The following is a 1,117-nucleotide window of genomic DNA, read 5'->3' as shown; positions in this document are numbered from 1 at the left end:
TGGGGGGGGGGAGTCAGCGGGTGCGCGGGAGAACCTTGTTTTGAACTTGCACTCACAGAGCCGTCCTCCGCCTTGCGTCTCTCTCGCCGCTCGTCGGAGTCCCTCGGTGGCGCCCCGGTCGGGCCTTCGGAGGGAGGCGACACGATGAGCGTCGCCGTGACGCGCGCGACGCCGATAAGTCTTGCGCGGCCGGGTTATTGATTAGTCAGAGGAAGAGCCGGTTCGCGGGGGACTTTGGTCCGACTCCCGTACGCTGACGGATTGGTGGCAATTTATGAGCGCCGCGGTCAGGTCGCGAACGTCGGCGCGCGAAATGACGTGTCGTGGCCGCGATGGAAGCCTTTGCGTTGGTCGTGGAGGAATTCGTGAAATGGAGAAAGAAGACTTTGGGACGTACCTGAGCGCTCGATGGGCTCAACCTGCGCGGCGGTCACCTTTGACGGCCGCTCCGCCGAAGGCGTTGCGGAGCGGAGGCCGGACTCCCCCGCGGACTGTCCGGAGCCCCCGCGCTCTCCGGGTTCCCTGGAGCGTCTGGACTCCCGGAGCTCCCGCTCTCGCAGCAGAGCCTCTTCGATCTCCTTCTCAATGAAATCCGAGGCACTCTTTTTCCTGCGCTGCAAGCCGGCGGACTCCCGCTTTGAGCGCCAAGAAACGGTTGCGGTCCGCGACGGGACATGGCGAGGGGGCGTGCTCGGGGGCGGGGCGGAGGAGGTTTCTCGGGAGTGTCGGTGAGGACAGCAAGGGGGCCAAAGTACCTCCTGGTCCTCCCGGACTTGCTCCCGTGGGTCTCCAAGCTCCCGCGGAGCCTTCCGACTGACGTCGTTCTCGTGGCTTTGGAGCTGAAGCGCGAAGCTCCCGCGGCTCTTCTTTTGGGCCTCGCGAGGACTCGGCAGCCAGCGCGCACGCCCGCTTTGAATCTCCACCGGCTCCGAGAATCCGTCGGCGCGCTTCAGGCCTCGCGCGCGTCTGAGGTTTTCCTCCCGTTCTCCAACGAGGCGGATGTCCTTCTCGATCGGGGTCTCGTCGCGATCGTCCGACTCGGCTTTCCCGGTTGTTTGCGGAACGCCGTCATCAAACGCGTCTTCGCCGCCGACGGAGCGAGGGCGCGCCTCCGCGG

At 66.0% G+C, this 1,117-nt stretch overlaps 1 protein-coding gene across 1 annotated transcript in view; it reads right to left on the bottom strand.

The window, feature by feature from the left end:
- The window catches only part of misp (mitotic spindle positioning), a 4,744-nt gene that overhangs the window by 2,541 nt on the left and 1,086 nt on the right, over nt 1-1,117 (bottom strand). The window contains exons 2-3 of the mRNA XM_019855790.1: nt 294-1,109; nt 57-182 (exon numbers count right to left, since the gene is read on the bottom strand). Of these exons, the coding sequence (XP_019711349.1) occupies nt 57-182; nt 294-1,109 (942 nt within the window). The remainder of the gene's footprint in view (nt 1-56; nt 183-293; nt 1,110-1,117) is intronic.

Source organism: Hippocampus comes, unplaced genomic scaffold (genome assembly GCF_001891065.2).
Source record: "Hippocampus comes isolate QL1 unplaced genomic scaffold, H_comes_QL1_v1.1 scaffold463, whole genome shotgun sequence".
Classification (NCBI taxonomy): Eukaryota; Metazoa; Chordata; class Actinopteri; order Syngnathiformes; family Syngnathidae; genus Hippocampus; species Hippocampus comes.
The sequence above is the reverse complement of the archived record's forward strand: the minus strand, read 5'-3'. Positions and strand labels throughout refer to the sequence as shown.